The sequence below is a fragment of the Epinephelus lanceolatus genome, chromosome 11 (genome assembly GCF_041903045.1).
Source record: "Epinephelus lanceolatus isolate andai-2023 chromosome 11, ASM4190304v1, whole genome shotgun sequence".
Classification (NCBI taxonomy): Eukaryota; Metazoa; Chordata; class Actinopteri; order Perciformes; family Serranidae; genus Epinephelus; species Epinephelus lanceolatus.
In genome coordinates this window covers 27,239,494-27,258,476 of record NC_135744.1, presented here as the reverse complement: position 1 = coordinate 27,258,476, position 18,983 = coordinate 27,239,494, and the positions used below count along the sequence as shown (strand labels likewise).

The 18,983-nt window shown below is 41.2% G+C and overlaps 1 protein-coding gene across 3 annotated transcripts in view; it reads right to left on the bottom strand.

Annotated features, from left to right (window-relative positions):
* Positions 1 to 18,504, bottom strand: part of LOC117266899 (pecanex-like protein 3) — a 31,566-nt gene extending 13,062 nt beyond the window's left edge. For 2 of the 3 annotated variants that reach the window (XM_033642318.2, XM_033642331.2), the window contains exons 1-16: positions 18,140 to 18,504; positions 16,603 to 17,090; positions 14,394 to 14,602; positions 14,185 to 14,290; positions 13,981 to 14,020; positions 13,732 to 13,827; positions 11,714 to 13,459; positions 7,612 to 7,741; positions 7,072 to 7,241; positions 5,903 to 5,960; positions 5,638 to 5,785; positions 5,326 to 5,483; positions 4,957 to 5,110; positions 2,411 to 2,443; positions 2,137 to 2,308; positions 1,698 to 1,808 (exon numbers count right to left, since the gene is read on the bottom strand). In XM_033642318.2, the coding sequence (XP_033498209.1) occupies positions 1,698 to 1,808; positions 2,137 to 2,308; positions 2,411 to 2,443; positions 4,957 to 5,110; positions 5,326 to 5,483; positions 5,638 to 5,785; positions 5,903 to 5,960; positions 7,072 to 7,241; positions 7,612 to 7,741; positions 11,714 to 13,459; positions 13,732 to 13,827; positions 13,981 to 14,020; positions 14,185 to 14,290; positions 14,394 to 14,602; positions 16,603 to 16,755 (3,484 nt within the window). In that variant the 5' untranslated portion in view covers positions 16,756 to 17,090; positions 18,140 to 18,504. The remainder of the gene's footprint in view (positions 1 to 1,697; positions 1,809 to 2,136; positions 2,309 to 2,410; positions 2,444 to 4,956; positions 5,111 to 5,325; positions 5,484 to 5,637; positions 5,786 to 5,902; positions 5,961 to 7,071; positions 7,242 to 7,611; positions 7,742 to 11,713; positions 13,460 to 13,731; positions 13,828 to 13,980; positions 14,021 to 14,184; positions 14,291 to 14,393; positions 14,603 to 16,602; positions 17,091 to 18,139) is intronic. The other variant, XM_078172447.1, reaches the window with a different exon arrangement.
* Between the last annotated feature and the right edge of the window lie 479 nt (positions 18,505 to 18,983).

Here is an 18,983-nt window from a genome sequence, read left to right as displayed (position 1 = left end):
TGAGGGGAAAGTGTCCACACGGCACAGTGTCTTTTCTCCCATTGTTGCCTATGAGGAGAAAGCGTACGCGACTGCGTGTGGACGCCTTGAGAAAAGACACTGCACCCAGCGTCCCTTTCGAGAGCACTTGACTTTTTTGTGCGGCCACTTTGAGCACTTCTAGCTGAAAATCTGTCAAGTTTTCCTAAAGGCACTGGTGTCGTCAATGTCGCTCCTTTACTTTCTATCCCATGCTGTATGATATGTCATTCGAAAACTCTCACAACAAAGACAGCGAAGCCCATTTGTGGGCACAGACCAGCGGGACACTAAATGTTGCTGGTGAGTGATGTGCTTTTATCACTGCACGTGTTGTGAGCTTGTTCTAAGCTGTGCAGTAAACGCAGCATTAACATTAGATACCGAGCTAATGTTAATGTCAAGATGTTGTTGTCATAGAAACAAAACCCACGAGCAGTGCCTTATCAAGCTAGAATTACCACAATATGGATGTATGCTTCAGTGAACCCGTCAGGTTGTGGTTACAGTTTACATTCATGTCTGTAAAACCTAGATGCATCACACACATCCTCCCCTACCCAGCAGCTCAGAAGATCTGTACAATCAGCACAGTTTCAAGGTGGACACCCAAGATTAATTTCACCACTTCAGTATGTGAACAAATGTCTCCCCTTCTGTTCCTGAGATATGACATTAAATAATGGCCAGAAAAGTGTTTTTGCAGAATATTATGATGTCACAGTGAAGCTGACCTTTGACGTTTTTGATATAACATGTTATTACTTCATCATTTTATCCTATTGGACATTTGTGTGAATTTTTTTCATGATTAGCGTTTGAATTCTTGAGCTGTGGCCAAAAACATGTTTTGTGAAGTTACAGTGACCTTTGACCACCACATTATGATGAGTCCAAGTAGATGTGCGTGCAAAACTCAAAGATATTTCTAGGGCTGTACCCGGATATTCGGATATTCGAATATTCGTTTCTATGGTATTCAATATTTGTTTATTTCAATATTTTTTTACATATTTTTTTGGTGCTAAATGTAGTCTTTTTGTTGTTGGTAAATGTAGGTTATCAATAAAAATCAAAACTTTTAAAGTGCATTGTTAAAAATGTGAAAATATAGTATAGCCTATAACTGAGCTTGTGCACACGGCACGCTTGAGCGCATCCGTCTGAGGCTGTGGATCAATGCCAAGTTTTACCACTTTATCACTATTCCCTCTAACTTGTAGCTGTTGTTTCGTTATCTTTTGAATTTAATATGAATTATGGAACCGTTTTTGTCAACGTTTGTTTCCCCCAGCTCAGTCTATAAAGGCTGTACACAACAGTAAGGCTATAGACATTATATTCTTCAGGCCGGTAGAACCAGCAGCGCATCGGCTCTACAGTGCAGACCTTTCATGTCAAATTTATGTTTGTGCCATGGTTAAAGAAATTCCCTAAAGGCACTCCTGAGATATCGTGTTCACGAGAATGGGACAGACGGACAATCTATAAACATAATGCCTCCAGGACAGCTATCGCCTGCGCAGAGGCATAACAAGCGCTCAGAGCTGGGAAAAAAAAGCGCCGTGCCATCCCTTTTCTGACAGATAAAAACACTATAAACACACACTCCCTTAAGATGCTGTAACATTTCTCTCTCTCTTCAACACATTAACCTGTGTGTGTAGACATGTTCTTACCAGTTCCACCGAAAATGTGCATGTCGATCTGCTCCAGCAGACACATTACAAAAGTGTTGACCTGAGGTAGCAACCCAAACAGGAAAATGACCGGGAAACACAAGGCAAACACTGTTGGAGAGAAAAGACACACATAAAAAAAGAAGAAAAAAAAGTTAAAAAGGAAATGTGAAGCTGCTGGAAATAAAGCGCACACACACAAAACAACTGGATCCATTAACTGTGTCAACTTTAAAAAATAATCTGTCTGCAGTATGCATGCGAGGGACTTGTGGTTTTAAACTTTGTGGAGTTTTAGCAGTGCTATAATGAACATGTACTGCTGTTCAGTAATATTCTTCTATGAAATTACCACTCCACTATCAAATATAGAGAGGTATTGTGTTGACCTGAACACCTCGTACAGTACTGATGTGAAGAGTCAGGTGTAAAAACTAACCGATGAGCATATCCCTGACGCAGAGCAGGAAATGTGCAGAGAAGAAGGTGACACCATAGAGGGAGAAGGGTTGCAGGCTGCCAGAGCGCCCAGATAGGTCAAAAATCCAGATCATCACACAACACAAGCAGAAGTAGACGGGCCGACTGTACACGATGATCCAGTTATGGCCCTGTTAAAAAACGAAACAAAAAGATGAGCCACAATTACACAACAATAACAAGGCTGTGTGCTTGAGGGTTATTTGGCAGATAAAAGTGTAACCAGTACTCACGTGCATGGGAGAGGCTGCATCTGGTTGTACACTCTGAAACAAAGAGGCAGGGAATTTAAGCTTCACAGGTTTCACAGATGCTCAACACAAATTGTTGCCTATATTGTATTGGACACATTCTTATACTGTGTGGCTGAAATACTGTATGGAAAAGACACATTTAACTCTTTAAAGCTGGGAGGACTGTACGGATTAACCTCGAATCGCTCGTCTCAAACTAATTGGAGCAGAATTTAAGCCAGATTGTTTGTAGTTTGATGTTCAGTTCAAACAAAGCCCGATTAATTACTCAAACAATCTGGCTGTTGGGTGATCAGATGGATTCCTGGCATATACAGAATTTTGCTTGGCCACAGTTTGAGCAGATACACACTCAGATGTCCCACCGTCAGAGGATCTGTTATAAACTGAAGTGAGCCAAAATGAATATAGGGGTCCACAGATTGTGATATTCTGGGCCAACACCTATGTTTAAAATAAAAATTTGTCCAAAGGAGATACTTTTTTTTGTTATTTTGTTTTTATTGCTATTTTTCCCCTTTTGTGAAGGAAAACAAAGAATCTTCATTACAAACTACAAGTGACCTCTTTTAACGTCATCCCGTGCTTCATTACACTGTTTGAATGAGCACACATTCAATCATACAGATGTTAACTTAAGTGGAGCCCGAGCAGACACTCAGTACGTTTACATGCACAGTTTAATTCCACTTTTAATCGGAATGAAAGGCTATTCCGATTAAAAGTGGTCATGTAAACGGCCATTCCGATTGAAAATTAAATCCGATTAAAGGGGGTGGTTTATTCCGTTTGTCATTCCGAATGAAAGAATTTTGTGTGCATGTATACACTCATACTTCTTTAAATTCATTCCGGTCTTTCTGCGCATGCTCGTTTCCTTGCCCTTCTGGCGCGATGACGTATATAGCCTGCATAGCAAAGGGCTGCATAGCAACAGACTGAGATAGAGCAGTCAGACTTGTTGCACTCACCGGTTTCCATTCGCCACAGCACGGTCTTCTATCTCCCTTCTTCGACCTTCTACCTCCCTTCTCCTCCTCAACAGATGAAGCATTAGCAGAACAAGGTCGTTGTCGTACTGCTGCTTCAAGAATATAAGCAAAACACGCCCGAAAAACGCACTAAGAACGGCATCGTCAAACATCTTGTTATCCGGAGCGAGGACTAGTGTTTTCTTCCAGTAAACGTAAACACGTAACATCCGCCCCGCCCCCTATCCAATCAGAAACCTTCCCTGACCCAAACCTTGCGCAGACCTGAATAAAGGTGACTGAACTGATCTCCCATGTAAACCCTCATTCGGAATGAATATTTCCCATGTAAACTACCTGGAAAGACTTTAATTCCGAATGATTTCATTCAGATTTATTTCATTCCGAATGAGAAGTCATCATGTAACCGTAGCCACTGTCCCTTTCTGATTGCTTCTGGCCAGAGGGCTCATCCTGTGTCAGTGGAAGGACTCTTCATCTCCAACATATGGACATTAGATCAAGGATGTTATGTATCATTTACAATTGGAGAAAATCTGTTGTTTTATTTAAGGATCAGCTGTAAGGTTCTTTGCCACTTCCCAACCATTTTTAACTTTTGTGGCAAATATGGAACCTGAAAAATTGTAATTTTTCCCTTTTTTAATTTTTTTTTCTCCATTTTTTCTCTTTCTTCTCTATAAGATTTCCTTTGACAGGTCTGGCTTTCTCCGTTTGTCCCTGTGTTGATGGGTGGGGGGGTTGTCTTTTTGTCCTTACTGGTTCTGTGTTTTATCAATACTATGTATACCTTTACTGAATTACATTTAACTTTAAAAAGCCTTTCCACTATGTTTATATACCATAACGCTCTCTGTAATATCTATTTCATATTGCTGTTCCAATAAATTTCTCCTTTAAACAACTGTATTAGATTTTTTTTTTTTTTGCCAAAAACTAAATTTTACAAGATATCATTTGAACACATTGTGATAACTTCATAATTTACCATCACCACATACTCTCACTGAACAGAGCTTTAATGCATCATAATGAAACTCAGGGCAACCCCCAATGCGTCAATATGGAGTTCATTGCATTCTTCTGTCCCGAAGGCGTCCCCGTTGAGATCTCTGTTTGTCCAAAACATGCTTTCTATTGTCACTGAGGTGCTGGGATGCCGTTAGTTTCAAGCCCTGTATTTTAACCTGCACAAGGCTGATGTGACATTACAGTAACACATCAGCCATTGCAATCGGTGAAAGTAATCTTTTTTGCTGATAGGCTGATGGCAGTCAACAAGGTGAATATCAGTCAATACCAGTGTTCGGTCGATAAATCATTGCAGCCCTAAGTTAATATTATTGGAGCAGTATGTTACCTATGGTGCCTACTGTAGTCTTGATCAAACCAGACAGTGTAAGCACAGAAGTTGTACATTTTGGTTGCACAACAATGGGTGATTTAAACATATAGTAAAATCAATAAATCTGTACAGTCTCTGCCCAGCTTAAGATCAATAAACAATAAAATAATGTTTAAGAGGTACAGTACCTTCAGTAAAGAGTACTGGCAGCTGGCAATGACCAGGCAGAATTGGAAGACCCAGATGTCCCTGAAAAAGCCCTGGAGCAGCAGTAGAAACCCCAAGAAGGCCACCAGACTGGCCAGCACCACAGCAAACACGTTCTCTCCCACGCGGCGGTTCCTGGCAACAGAATGCAGAGAAATTGATATTTGCGTAACTCAACAATGTTTTAACCCCACCGTTTCACTGCTTTCTACATAAATATCACAGTGTTTGATATAGATAGCCAAACTACTGGACATGCAAACACACAACTTAAAGCTTTGGTTTGTTTCAGAGAACAAGGGACCAACAGAGGCATATCAGCTCTCCTCTACTCCGACAGGCTGGCGTACCTGTCCAATAAGGCCAGAAGAGCCAATCGATCATATCGAACCCTCAGCCACTTCCTGGGCAGCACCCAAAAGCGATAGTACTGTTTAGGTTTGGCTTTCTCCTCAATCATCAGAGTGTTTTCCTGGGACTCTTGTAGAGACTCGTGATCCAGATCGAACTAGAGAGGAGGTGAGCCGTTAGAAATGAATTCAGAAGAAAAAACAACAAGAACAATCTGTGATAGTTTCCTCTGAGGTAAAGAGAGACCCAACCTATTTACATGATATTAAGCTTGGAATAATCTGCCACATCAAACATCAAAGACTGCTAACCTCAGGCATTTCCAGAGGCACCCTGCGCACCTGCATGCCCTGTAAAACAACAGGTCTGGGCTGGAGCATGGACAGGACTGGTGCCCCTTCCTGGACCTCAGTGGAGGTGAAGCTCGAGGACTGGGACTGTCTCTCTCTTTCCCTTTCCCTGCAAGCATGAAATATAATGACATTAATTGCAGCTTTTAATCATGACTATCTGACAATAAATTAACTCTTATAGTCTACAAAAAAGGGCCATCTGGTAATAAAAACTATAACTTACTGAACTGGGTCCTCATAACCGCCTCCAGCAGGTCCAAATGTGTAGGACCTCTTCACACCTGTTACACAACAGACAGAAAACTGAAATGAAATCATTTCAACAGGAAATACTCCACAGACACATTTGGAAAACTAATGATGCATTTGTGTTGCGTTTGTGTCCACTTCACCAATTTTAATTTGACTGCATAAACTCAACACATAACAGAATAAACTAAAAACAGGAGACAGAGGCAATCTTGAGTATTAAATTATAAAAACAAATTGGTCCTTTTAATTTTAGGCATTTGGCATCTTCCCATGAATTTTGTTTCAATTTCTGATGTTGTATTATGTCTGTAGTTTGAAGCTGTTTTTTAATTTACCTCTACTTTTTCCTGCCCTAGAAAAGATGTGAGAAACTTCACCCATCATTTGATAGTAAAAGCCTATTTTTAAAGGAAAGCACATATGCCGACAATTGTCACCGAAAGGAACAGCTTGACTTTTGTAGGTTGGTTGCCTGATAACCTTATGGTGACAAGATTCCAGAAGTCACTGCGAGTCTGCCCAGTTAGCACAAGCTAACACAGCAGCAACGCTAACATCCAAAACAGGCCGTTTAACTGTTCCAAAAACCTAACTCTGGCCCAGAAACATTTCGACTCTGTTGTTAAACCAATTGATAACTGCTGGGTAGCTGTGTGACGCTAACAGACCTGTCACTGTGTGTGTGTGTGGCCAGGCAGATGCTCACAACTTAGAGCTTAAACTCCCACAGCAGCAGCAGCTACAACCCATACAGTCTGTCATGTGGTGAAGTCAACTGCAGTGTATTGACAGAGTTGGCAGTTCAGCGTGCAGAGACGCCACCAAAACATTTAGCAATATGGCAATTCTACACAACACTCCATTCTTATTATGGGTATCAAGTGAAGTACTCTATTGGTATTGGTAACAGTTAACAGGTATTGGTACTGGTATCGTAAATGACACCCAGCCCTAGTCTTTGGACAGAGCCAGGTTCGATTTCTCCCAGTGTCCAGCCATTAAGCTAAGCTAACAGTTTCCTGGCTGCATCTTTATTTAAAGGAAAGACATGAGAGAAGTATCATCCTTTTTATTTAACGCTAAACGCCAAAGTTAATAAGTACATCCCAATGTGTTGAACTCTTAACACCACTAACTCACCGCTCTCGTCGTAGAAATAGTGCACTGCCCCCTCTGATGTGTCGTCGAAGGTGGAGGCCTCATGAATGCCACTGCGGGGCAGTAGGAGTGAGGAGGCGAACTGAAAGGCTGAGGGAAGCGTGCGGGTCCGTGAATGAGAGGAGGTCCGAGCCCGCTGGAGGTCCTGAAGGCTACAGGAACAAAACCACATAACGTGTTGAATAACAATGTCTTAACATTAGCTTCAAAATGTAATTTGCCAGTGCTGAGCCTACACTCTATCAGTCCTGCTGAGGCTGGCACGGCCCCTTAGTGGTAGTTTCAATTAATATTTTATTATTCATTACTCCAAAAACTTGCTGAGAATATTAATTTTATGGCAAATCCGAAGAAATATTTCCCCTAAAACACAGAAGCAAATTTAATTAGGATTACTAATTCTTACATTCATCATACTGTAAAGTTGCTGATAGCCTGGAGTACTGTAGACTTGGTAGAGACTGGGGCAAATGAAGGCACAGTTAAGACAAAGCATCAGCCCGTTCTGCTTAATGGACTAACCTGGGAGGGGATCCCATGGTGGACGGGGGCGGTGTAGGGTTGCTCCCAGCATTGTGTCTCCTGCGGATGGCCTGGGTCCTCTTAACACTGCTGACCGAGTCATGTTTGCCCCCATCCTCTGGAGCCATGGCTGGAGAAGAGTTATCAGTTACATCAATGCAATGGTTTACATTACAGTGTCAATGCACAAGACACAAGCCATCCAACACTTGCCCATTGCTGGACTTTATTTTAGCCACGGTAACATGTGCTTTTAGAAAGCAGTTATGCAAAGCAGACATTGACAAACAAGCACACTGAATTACTCATTAGTGAGACATTGTGTGACTTTATGTACTAAACTCAGGAAAACTATTAATCAAACTCTGCTTCCTCTACATTTATCCAAGCATGGCAGCCCCCACTAAGTCCTTGTTAACTGTAAGAATATGGCTTAACGATGCATTAATGTTGACGGTCAGCTGCATTGTAAAAAGAATAAGCTAGAAGAGACAAAATAATTGATTTAAATATTCAGGGTTTTCCCAGGAAACTGTTAAGTGGAGGCAGCAGGTGGCAGTGCTCTTAAACCTTAACATTATTTTTCATCAATATTTATTTCCTCTCATTTTAGTAGAGGTGTCTGCTAGAAACCCTGACATGAATATATACACTTTTGATCAAGCAATTTAAAAATAGTCCAGTTTTGGTTTAGAGTCAGATTCTAAAGGATTTTTTAAATTCTGATTTATTCTACTGTTTTATTTCGGTACATTTTTATTCTGGTTCGATCATCCTGGGTCCTGACACTGTTATGATGTTGGACACACATTTATTTGTGGCCCTACTTTGTCGTTGTTGTTTTAGTGTCTTTCTGTATTCTGGCCTTGAAGGAAAACTTTAAAAAAAAGCTAAATTTGTGCCTTTTTAATTAATTTGCACTGTTGAGCTAAATGTTATGTGCATGCAGTGTTTTATCTGTAAACTGTGATGTGAATAGCAAAAGTCTGTTGTCTGACTGTGACTGTTGTCACTTGGGATGGTTAGCTGGCTCTGACTATCTTGTAGCTAATTTAGAGATTGCGTATGACTGGGGGAGACACTGGAAAAAAAACACATTTGTTTATGAAGAGATGTGATTTCTGGCTACAGGATGCGAAGCTGTGGAAGTTGAGTGAACAGTGTGTGGATTCTGCCGCATTGCTAACTCTACCTCGCCACCTGTCTGCAAATATCAGGTTGATGTTTTGTCAAAACAAACAGATGAAGATGAATTAGCAAACGTATTTTCAGTTTCTGCCCTGTCTGTGCTCAAATGGGTAATTAAAAGTGGACGTAACATGTTCTGGGAAGAGAGTTGTGATAGAGAAGGTAATTTCAAAACAAATTTTACTGGATCCTAGACTTTTCCTCTTGGGCTTATATCCAAAGAAACATAATTACAGTAAATATGAACGAGCATTTATAGATCTCAGCTTGCTCAATGCAAAAAAATGTATAGCATTATTATGGAAAGGGATTTATAGACCAAGTATTACTCAGTGGACAAGACAGATGTTTTCAAGTCTCCCATTAGAGAGAATAAGTTAGATATTAAGGCCAAACAGCATGTGTTTGAATTTATATGGGGACCCTTCATAGATTACGTAAAGGATTTAGATTTATCAGATGACGTGAGTGAGTAGGTTCCATGGACGATGCAGTTTAAGTTTATAATTTCTTTTCAAATCATTCTGTTTTGCAAATTTTTTTTTCTAGACATCTGGATTTGAAATATGACACAATAAATATACTCCATTTTATAAGTACTATTTTGAGACATGCCATTTGGAGACTTTTACTGGCTTGAACAGGAGCATGACTGTTTTTTTTTTGTGTGTGTGTTAAGTATGTTTTTTTGTTGTTTTTTTGTGATAATGCAGCAGGCCTTTATGTTTGCAAACATTGTATGAATGAAAAGAGGCTGTATCTTATAATGCTGAAAAATAAATAAAAATATTGTGGCAAAAAAGTGGACGTGCTGTACTTAGTTTATGAATGTGATCATGAAGCCAATGCACAGCTGTATGCAATAGCATGTGTTTTATGTATTCTTACATATAGATATGAAAGAAATCCTAAATTAAGTTTCCTGTAACTTTCATTATCTGCATTGTATCCTGGAAGAGTCCCATTGACTTAATTTGGGCCAAAAGGCGCTTCGGGAGTGAAGGAACTGTTTTTGTAGTTCTAGGAACATATTGCGGTCCAACAACGCCTAATGTCTCTGTCATCTGAGGCCTAAGCAGTGGTTTCAAACTTTTTGTGCCCAAGGCATACCAAGGGGCAAGCCAAAATCTGAAGGCACACCTGTATTTGTATCTGTGCACAATAGCCTCTATGAGGTGTGTTATTACTCTTAACATGACATACATATTTCTTTTTATTTACTAATATCAAACAACAATTGACAACCAACTATTACTCATGAAATATTTTACAAAATGATTCAAGAATTCATTTTAAACTTTTTTTAAATTGCATCAAAAGCACCAATAACACATCCATTTTTTACAGTATGCATTTTTTCCAGTTGATCTTTTTTACTTGCACTTATCTGTTATCTTTTCCTAATTGTCAGAAAAGCGATTAAAATAAACCTTTGAATGTCACAATTCATCATTACAAGAGTAGCAACAACAAACAGAGGCTTAGAGGGCAAAGTCAATTTGTTACACAACAAACAATGTCTGTCTTGTAAACAAGCCAATAGGTGCTTAAATTAGGGTTATTGCTTATATGAGCAGTGGCACTTGTGCCAACTCTTGAAGCATATTCTGACTTAATTAGACATAATTGGACAAGCACCACTCAGGAGAAGTCATAGTTCATAGAAACGACTTCCTACATGGTGCTTTGCTTGGATCACTACAAAGACTTGTGTTCCAGTGAAATCACAGGCAGCGTCGCCCCGAGCAATGCAAGCTCCTGGTAGAGTCTAGCATGGTGGTGAGGTTAAAGGGGAAGGTCAGGACAAAAAGTTACCTGTATTGTGTTGGCGGCACAGCCTTAGTTAGTTTTATTTCTCCTGCCTTCAGTTCAGTGGTGAGGCCAAGACAGTAGACAAAAGAATTGTGATTTCTTTTTTCTCACATTAAAACCAAACATGGTCTGATTCAGCACAGCAAAGCTTACTGCCCAGCACCGCTCTTCAGCAACGCAACACCCTAATTGTGCCAAAGACAGCAAACCTCTCAAGGCTGTCACCATTTCAGCTTTTTTTTGTTTATAAAGTGAGGCATTAATGCGGCTTTTGGCCACAACTACAAGGCTGTTTAGTAATTAAAAGTGCTCTTCCTGGCATTGTGTGTTAAATTCACTGTTCTCTACCATTCCAGACAAAAAGGCTCAGAAAGCTTGCATGTTGTGATGTAACAGGAAATGTTTGTCTCTGTTGCCAAAACATTACAAAAATACAAATAATATTTTAGTAGGCAGGCAGCTCCATCTAATCAGTTTGGTGAACTACCAATATGAGTCATAATCATGGAAGTTATTCAGCACTGATTTAAGGTCAGTCAGCGAAATGTTTACTTTCATGTTTGTGACTCAGACTAACTTTGAAAGGAGACTGACGCTAAATTACACTCTTGTTAATTTGTTTAGAGTCAGGGTCTGTGTCATGCAGCGAATTCCATTCAGTGTGATTTTGTGTCAGCAATGTTTATGCTTCTGTAAATATGATCTTTCTTTAGTTGTCACTACTGAATTTGTGTTTAATTTGAATTTTGAAACAGTTTTATCACAATTTTCACTAGATATTAATCGTTACCAACTTAAAGCTTATGTGTTTATGGTCAACCCTTTTCAGCTATTAATATGTGCAGACAAACTTGTTTGTAGGCAAAATAAAATAATAGGGAACATTCTATTATGTAAAATAAATGATTTACAGTCAACAATATCAGCCAGACTCTTATCTCTGGATGCCTCACATCTTGGCTTCATATTTGGGACTCCTAAGCCTCGATACTTTTCTTAACTATCTGAGCATACTGGAAACATCGCAGGATTCTGCCATCACATGCACTGAAAACTCAGAAGTTAATACAGACACTGACTATAAGGTTTTTTTCCAACTCACCTCCTCCCACCGCTCCCTCTTCAACCAGCTCCTCTGCCCTCCAGCCCATCTGGTTGCCAGTCCAAGAGCCCCCGAGAGAATCTAGTCGATGATGATGAGTTCCAGGGAAGCCGTCAGTATGGATGGTGCGAGCTTCAAGATCAGACTTAGAGATGGTGAGAGTGCGAGGTGCAGGGGTGGAGGTGGAGGGCATTGTAAGCAGAGTAGAAGGCAAAGCCGCTGTGTTGCTCTGGCTTCCACCTGCCCCATCCATACTTAGCACTCTTGCGTGAGTCTTAGCACTCGCAGTGCTAGAAGAGCGCTGAGCAGCGCGAGAATGAGAGGGGCCAGCAGTTTCAGGTAAATCCCCTTCCCTTGGAGTGGGCAGTTGAGCAGCAGGGGGGAGCGGGGATGTAATGCCAGTGTTAGCAAGGTCCGGGGAGTAGCAGGAGGTAGAGGAACTTGAGTCGTCATCGTCGTCGTCGTCATCCGAGCTGTACCGGCGCTGAGAGCCCAGACTGGACCCAGCGCTCATGTCACTGCCGTCGTCCTCGTCGCTGGAGTCCTCAAACAAACTTTCACTGTAAGCCTTGGCGCCCAGTCGGTTGCGCACTGGGATGTAATCTCTGTGTTGTCTATGATTGTGGTGACGCCTGTAAGAGCCACAGTCAAAACTACTACTTCCTGCTCCAGCTCGCCGTCGTGGTGCTTTCCTTCGGCCAGGCCTGTGCCCCACACTACTGCCGCTGGCCCGCAGCAGCTTTAAGTCTTTAGGGCGCACAACCTGCTGGGTTTGTAGAGCAGGCTGTTCAGACAGTAAAAAGGGGGTAGAGGATATGGGCAAAGCAGGCTCAGAGCAAACGAGACCCAGGGCCAGCCCTGAGGGCACTGAATTGGCCTGCCGAGGTGGGGGTAGAGGAGGAACTTGGACATTTCTGTCTAAATCACAAACCTCTGAGTGGCCACTACTCGAAGGGGAAGAGTTCTGGAGAGGACGGGGCTGTGCAATATCACAGGGTACAGGGGACAAATCCTCTCCTTCAACAAGTGTCCTGTCTAGCCCCTGGCTGAGGGAGAATTCTTTGGAAGGGGAGCGCAGTAGCACACTGTCTGACAGGTTGTCAGTATCACTGCCTCCCTGTCCTGCTGGATCCTCTGAGGGCTCGGGGATGTTAGAGCCTATCGCTGGTGCTGAGGCAGGCGCCTGTCCATCTGCAGGCCGTGGCTGGCTGAATGAAGGACTTTCCAGCTGAGTGGAATCTGTTTTTTCACTGCGGTAACTGCTAACCGTGCTTAGCGTCTCACGGTCTGTGGTGGCTCCACCTGCACTGAAACAGCTGTCCGTGGATCCAGCAGCTAGTGCTACCCCACTGCGGCTGCCTGGGTGCTCAGTCCCAGGTGCAAACGCCACAGGGTCAAGGCCCAAACCCAGGAGATTTTCACTCAGCTCCTCACTTAAGCTGCTTTTTATAAGGGGGCTAAGGGGAGTATCCCCAAGGCTCTCAGACTCAGCAGAGGGGCCGAGGGGTGAATAAGCCCCCAACCCATTGTCCTCGGGACTCTGTTGAGACAGTTGTTCTGGTAACTCCTCCACTTCCTGCAACTGTTCTTTCTCACCTCCATCTTCTTGACTAGAGGGTGAAGGGGGGATAGACAAGCAGTCTCCAGGTTCTCCAAATCCAGCTGACATTCCAGATACTCCCATGAGACCTGGGAAATCTCCTCCCAGGGCAGCAGCAATGCAGGACTGGACCACACTGGGAGCTCCTGTACAGAGAGACAGACAAAAATCAGATTAAAATGCATCAAAGCTCGATTCAAATGCACTTTGGAAGGCTTTAACACAGACTCACAGCTGTTGGTATGGAATGGATGCACAACCATTCATCCTACATTATTAAGAACCTGCTTTCAATTGAAATTTCTACAGTATTGTAGTCTTTTCTCCTGAGTGTGACTTGTTTCCATACAGGTAGGATTAAACAGTGCTCAGTGTTTATGATGCTGGTTTTTTGGTCTCTGACTAGAAGCAAACTTACTGATGGTGTCCTGGGACCTCTGGCGTAGGATGTCTCGGTGAGCTGATGTAACAATCACATTATTGCTTCCTTGTTCTCGCATTAGCTCTTTGATATCTGAGGTAAAAGAAAAGAATTCACTCAAACACAGTGTATTTCTAACACAGGCTAAACTACCAAGAAACTGGCACTTTAATCTAATTTTGTAAGGACAGTAAAAACCTGTCAATACAGGGTTGCAGTATGAAAACAACGATGTAAAGTACTTACCCTTAGTGCCTCCTGAATCCTCCAGCTGGGGCAAGAACTCCTTCATAATGAAGACAATTTAAAAAACAGACCAAAAAAAAAAAAAAAAATCAGTCAGTGCATTAAAACCATTAAATTATAGATATATATATTAACAAGGCCATGACAACAATAGAGGGAGAAGAACAAAGACTGCATGCTACTACAAAATATGGTAATCCTCACCGACACCTGGTTCAATCCAAACAGAGAGTGCTGGGAGCTACAGCGCACCGGGGGTGTTGAGTTGACCTTCCGAAACACTGTCATCTCTACACCAACATGACTATCCCTGTGAAGAAGTGACACATACAGAAAATGAAAAGGATTCAGCATGTCGCAGCATTATGAGTTCATAACTGTGCTCCAAAATCTGTCAGAGAGCATCCTCTTACCTGTGCTGATTCCCATCATGGGCACCTGAACCTTCATCTCCCTCCTCTGTCTTTGGGGCTTCGGCTGTGAGTGAAGCCTGCTTCTTCTCTACAATCTCCCCAAGGTCGAACATAGCATGGAGCCGGTAGTTCACCACCTTAATGGCTGTGAAGAAGACTGCCACTACAGCAGAGTACACACCTGCAACCACCAAGCTAGGAGGAAGAGCCTGAGAGGGAGTGGAAAAAGACAAAGACAGCAACTGAGGCTAAATGCATAAATAAAACACTGCAGTCCACTTCAAGGAGTGAGTGTCAGGATTTATTTCACAATGGCTGGCAAACCCAGAAAATCCCAGAAAAGACATCAAATTAAACACAGTGTTATGTACAAAGTATAATGAAAGCAAACTTCCTTTCAAACCTTACTATTTAAAATGAACTAAAAGTGAAACTTAGATATGCCCTCTTCAAACTCCACTGACAAAAACAGTGGTTTTACTATGCTGAGAATGAGAGCTGCCGGTCTACCACTGTCTCAATTGGTAGTTTGTGTTATTGTGTGACTTTGTGAATCCAAACTTACCCTTTAAAACACCAAGGTCACACAATAAAACAAAGTAACTGATCGCGGCAGCAGTAGACAAGCTGCTCCCTTGTTCTGTGAGGTAAAATTGCTTTTTGACAATGAAGTCTGGCTCTGAAGAGAGTATACATACATTTCACAGAACAGTATGTTCAATAGGGCTGCCACTAACGATTATTTTCATTGTCGACTAATCTGTCGATTATTTCTTCGATTAGTCGACTAATCATTTCATCGAAAAATGTGTTAAAATGTTGAAAAATGTTGGTCTGTATCGCCCTAACCCCAAAATTACGTCATCTAATGTCTTGTTTTGTACTCACGCCAAAGAGTTTTAGTTCACCGTCACAGGAGAGTGTGTAAAGCTGCCAATATTTGAATGTAAGAAGCTGCAGTAAGAGTATTTTGGGGTACTTTTATAGTACTTTTCTATGAAAAATTACTCAAACCGATTAGTCGACTACTAAAATAGTCACCGATTATTTTAATAGTCGATTAGTCATCGATTAGTCGACTAATCGTGGCAGCCCTAATGTTCAAATGCATGGGTTTGGGAGGGACTGAGCATACAACTGGATAAATGAGACTTGGATTATATTGCATGCGTTGTGTGAGAGTTTGTAAACGGGTGTTTTGATATAATTTTGCTGCTGTTAAACATGGACCCCCTATGGGAGAAAAACAAAGCTTTCATCATGAAAACAACTTGACACACTGGCAGTAATTTATATAGAAATGGTCATTTGGGGGTTGAAGTATTACTTTAAAAGGTTATTATATATACATATATATATATATATATATATATATATACATACATATATATATATATATATATACATATATATATATATATATATATATATATATATATATATATATATATATATATATATATATACACACACACACACACATTTTAACAAGGGTCTTATTAATGAAGATTGGCCATTCCTATCTACCACCACACAGCAACTATGCAACACAGTGGATTGCATAGGGAAACCACATATATTCAGCTGATTTTAAATAACTTTACAGTTTTACCACATTTACAACACTTTAACACTTTACTAGGAGGCAAATGATAAAGTTATTAACCACACTGTCAGCTGTGAATGTACATAAGATCTTGCAGACTTTCCTAGTGCAACTACTATGATCTTCCTCAATTACTGCTGTTCTGCATGCACACCATTAAAAGTACATTTTGATGCACTCCCTTTCATTTTCACTTCTACTGACTGGGTTAACTGGGGATGTGTTCTGAACCTGTCTTGTGCTGCTTGCTCTATTGGATTCCTATGTTCTGCTGTCATCAAGATCTTATCGTGAAGCTGATGGCTGAATGTTGACCCAACTCATAGGAATGATGGCAGCAAAAACAACATCAAGACTGTTTAGTTTTCCATTAAATGCCACTTCTTTTTTAAATGCTGCAGTATTGGAGCAGGTGTTTGATTCTGAATGTTTGTGTATTCCCTCGTACAGTTTGTATAGTTAAGAGAACTAAATATTAGGTAATGCTACGTGTCAACTATGTACTGTGCAAAAATTGTTTTTTTAGGGATGTGTGCCTGAATTTAGTGGTTCCTTCATTTATGTGGTTAACTTGCAATTAACCTGCTGTGAAAACGTGCTTACCATGTACAGCAAAAAGGGGAAGGCCAGAAGAAATATCCAAAGGTAGAGGTGGAAGCAGTTGGAGAACGTGCTCTGATGTGGGTCCACATACCAGCCTCCTGTGAGCGAAGCCCACACACCCTGCCGCAGTATCTGAAGAGCTTGGGAACCCATCTCCACCTTCGAGTTCAACCAGAAGCTGAAATGCTTCCTTCGAGGCTGTAGCTCAAAAAACTGTGCAGCAGTTCGAGCCACAGTAACTTGTGTCTACGATGGCACTTCCATTGGGGATGGCAGGTTAACCAAGACTGTTTCATCAAGGACAATAGTTCTGTGTCTTGGATATGTACACTTCAGTTGAGGTCAAAAGTCCTTGCATATTCTTGTGCCAGTACGTGCTCTCTCCCTGCACTGACGTTGCCACACTCTAGCCTAATCCTTGCTGGGTAATCAGGAGAGTGACTTTTTGGCACATTGGTAACCCACTGAATGTATGAGAAAACATTCATCTGTAAGAAAGATCAAAACTGGTTTGTATCTCATATGTAGCTACATTTTAATACATCGCACTCAGTGGGAAAACAGGAATGCTAAGCAACAACCCATTCATGAAATTACACTGTAAATCACACAGTAAGTCTGAATGTTGTGGTAGAAATCTGTCAGCTGTCAACATGCACATATCTATGTGGAGATAAGCACCTTAAAGTGTCTTTTGAGTTTGTTTTGATTCAAGTACTTCCTTATATTCCACATGATGTTTATGAAACTGTAGTTTCTCTTGATTTCTAGCTGATTATGAATTAATTTAGCAACAGATCACAAGGTAAATGGGCTTATACTTGTTGAGTCAAACATTATCATTAATATCTATTACCTTAGCTCCCAGTATAATTATTTGACCAGCTATCACAGTAGAGTTGTAGACTTCTTAACTGATCACTAACAGCTCAGGTGAGAATGACTTTACCTGACACAAACGTGACAGTGATTGAATTGAATAAAGTTTATCTCCTAACCAAGCCAAAGTCACAGGGAAACTACATAAGATGGTTGATATATCTACCAGACTACAGACAGAATGACAGAGCTTAAAACCACATATTCTCATGTTCAAGCCAATGCTGTGCCAGCTAGATTAAGTTTTCCGATTGACATTAGCAAGCTAGCAGACCATTTAGCCTAGCTAACGAATATCTCTGTGCATTTATGATCCACAAAATTCGACCTGTTCAACCACCAACGCCTTCAATCACCTCGGCGAATATAAAAACATAATCGACAGCAGCAACAGCAAACAGGCTGACAAACGTTAAACATCATTAGACTGTTTGACGCTAGTTACCGGCTAATGCTAGGCCGCATATATCAGCATTTCAAGCTGGGTAATGTCCCTATCGTTAGCTGGGTAAATGTAACGCCAGCCTACAACAACAAGTTAGCTTAACCGTTGATAGCTAGGTGAGTGTTAGTTGCTCGTCACTGGCTAATGTTAGCTTGATAGATCTGATAATGGTGCTCACAGTGAAATGTTTTCCACATTTGGAGTAGAGCTTACAATTAGCATTAGTTGTCCAGTTTGCCTCATATCCTCCTTCCGCATCCAGTCCTTGCAAAATCTCAGAGCTTTCCTTCTCAGGATGCTAGCGAGCAAGGCAAGCGCCTGTCCAAAAACTGTAGCTTACTTTTTGTTGGCGTTGGCTAACTTATCATTGTTTTGTCACAGTCCCTTCATCCTCTTTGGCGTTAAAGGCTGCCAGGCATGTAGCGGGAGCGGAGGCCCTCTCTCATGGTGAACGGCAGCTGTTTGTTGGCATAAACGGTGCCTATGTTAAAATGTTTCAACAAGCTAGCTAACTGGGTAGCTAGCGCTAGCTAACAACTAGTTGACACACACGCACGGACATACGCATGCACGCACGCACAAAGAGCGATCAAGCGAGGGAGAGAGAGATTCCCATGGCGCTGATTGGCCGTGTGCAATGACGTCATGGGGAGGGCTTTTTTTTTCATCTTTTATTTAAAATGGATCAAAATATCCCAATTATTCTGTGACATGGTTCATATCTGTTTCATATATGCTTTTAAAGAAAATACTGCTTAAATAACTTCGGAGTGTGTGACACTATTAAATAAAATAAAATAAAATAAATAAACAAATAAACTAGAAAAAGAATTTCCTGCAGAAATTATGCTGACAGGATGCTTACAGTTGAAATATCATTTAATCAATCAATCAAACTTTATTTAAATATAGCCCTTTTCATACACACAGAATGCAACTCAAAGTGCTTCACACAATAAAAACAATAAAACAATACCTTCCACCCCTGCCCCCACCCTTACACACACACAAACACATACAAACTCACACATGAAGCAAAGACTAGCTGAGAAACTGA